This window comes from Protobothrops mucrosquamatus, unplaced genomic scaffold (genome assembly GCF_001527695.2).
Source record: "Protobothrops mucrosquamatus isolate PMUCROS unplaced genomic scaffold, P.Mucros_1.0 scaffold1, whole genome shotgun sequence".
Taxonomy (NCBI): domain Eukaryota; kingdom Metazoa; phylum Chordata; class Lepidosauria; order Squamata; family Viperidae; genus Protobothrops; species Protobothrops mucrosquamatus.
In genome coordinates, this window is record NW_015386388.1 from 1,295,674 (window position 1) to 1,297,722 (window position 2,049).

The following is a 2,049-nucleotide window of genomic DNA, read 5'->3' on the forward strand; positions in this document are numbered from 1 at the left end:
GAAAGCCATGCTCTCAAGGGTGAGAATGTTCAGTTGGGTACACTCCAACAAGTTACCTCCCCCATCTCGTCTCTGCCTCGCTTCGGCCAAAACATGGATGTTATCATGGTCATTGGTGGTGTGTCTGAGGGTGGTGATTACTTGAGTGAGTGTGTGGGGTACTTTATTGATGAAGATAGATGGGTGAATTTACCGCACACTCACAATCACCTTGATGGACATGCTGTGGTAGTAACCGAATCCTATCTTTATGTGGCAGGTTCCATGGAGCCTGGCTTTGCCAAGACCATGGAAAGGTATAACCCAGGTAGAAATGTTTGGGAGCAGGTTTCTAATCTGATAACCAGAAAGCATTATTTTGGATTTACTGAGGTAAAGGGAAACCTGTATAGCATTGGGGGGCGTGGATATTTCATCCCTGGTTTTAAAGAGGTGGCTGTCTACAGTCCAGATCTAGATAAGTGGCACAATTTGGAGTCTGCACCAAAGATACTCCGGGATGTTAAAGTGATTACAATAGATAACAGATTTGTTTATATGGCAGCTCGCACACCAGATGATGGAGATAATGAAGATGGCTTGAGGTCTGTCATTATTAGCTATGATGCAGACACACGACAGTGGCGAGATTGTGAGTCTCTGCCACTCCTTGACAACTATTGCTGCTTCCAAATGGTGGTGGGCAACACCAATTTTTACCACACCGCTTCATGTTGTCCCAGAAGCTATCCTCTAGACCATGAAGAGGCCGTGAGAAAAATTTCTAACCAGGTATCTGATGACATTCTGGAAAGCTTGCCACCAGAGGTTCTTAGCATTGAAGGGGCGGCTATCTGCTATTACAAAGATGATATCTTCATCATAGGTGGGTGGAAGAACAGTGATGATACTGATAAACAGTACAGAAAAGAGGCCTACCGCTATTGTGCTGAGAAGAAGCGTTGGTTGTTACTCCCTCCTATGCCTCAGGCTCGCTGCCGTGCTACAGCCTGTCACGTGAGAATCCCCTTTCGGTCCTTACATGGTACCCAGAAATATCCAATACCACAAAACCTAATGTGGCAGAAGGACCGGATCCGGCAGATGCAAGAGATAAACCAACATTCCTTAAGTTTACGTAGGATGCCTCGGTCTCAGATAGAATGCTAGCTTGAATAAATACATCAGAAATACTCGTCTGTAATTGTCATGCCTGACATGGACTAATGGTCACCAAAACTGCTGAAGCGTTGGAGACAAGGCTTCTTAGTGTTAAGTATTTGATTGGATTATAAGCACTACATGGAAATTTGGTGTATACGAGCCATAAATATGAAGGTAAGCAGACATAGAAAACCCTTAGAATCTGTTTTTTTTCTCCAGATAAAGAATCCCAACAAAAGAATTTTTCTTGCATTTTGTGAATGTGTTCAGATTGTATAAAATTATATAAAAATTCAAAATACCCTTTCTTTTTCCTTACATTTTTTGTATTGGACTTGCTTTTTGGGTATTGGGTCATCTCATCCCATTTTAAATGTTATACAGATCATGTGAAGTATTTCAGTTTGTTTTAAAATACTGATGTATATGTAAAGGGCCATTTCAAGGTTTTCTTAAGACATTTTTATCTGCTTTTGCAGAGATATTTCTCTTTTTAATCTGTCAAATGTAAAGATGTGCAATACTTAAAAACAAACAGAGTAAAGCACAATCTTTCTAAGAATTTCATAATGTTCCATGATTGTAATATTTTATACTTTTATTTATCTAATAAGCACTTGAGGTTGCTAAAAGCGTATTGATAAAAAATAAAATTTATTATTTGGATCATTTGCATTCATATAATGGAAAATTTGTGAGTTGTTTCTTTAAGATCACTAATTTTTAGCAATGACCATTCTATTTTTTCATAGTCCCTCTGGTTTCCCATTAATTAATTTTATTTAATTGGTTCAATATTCTGGCCTTAAAGAAATGCATTGGAAGACCCCAAAAAATACTAATTCATAATTGAAGCAATTGGGAATATATTATGGCATAATTAAAGCTGCATAAGTTTAAATACTT

General features: G+C 38.4%; 1 protein-coding gene across 1 annotated transcript in view; it reads left to right on the forward strand.

Moving 5' to 3' along the window:
* The window catches only part of KLHL11 (kelch like family member 11), a 2,752-nt gene extending 961 nt beyond the window's left edge, over nucleotides 1-1,791 (forward strand). Inside the window, exon 2 of the mRNA XM_015832191.1 lies at nucleotides 6-1,791. Within this exon, the coding sequence (XP_015687677.1) occupies nucleotides 6-1,149 (1,144 nt within the window). The 3' untranslated portion in view covers nucleotides 1,150-1,791. The remainder of the gene's footprint in view (nucleotides 1-5) is intronic.
* The last annotated feature ends 258 nt before the right edge of the window (nucleotides 1,792-2,049 follow it).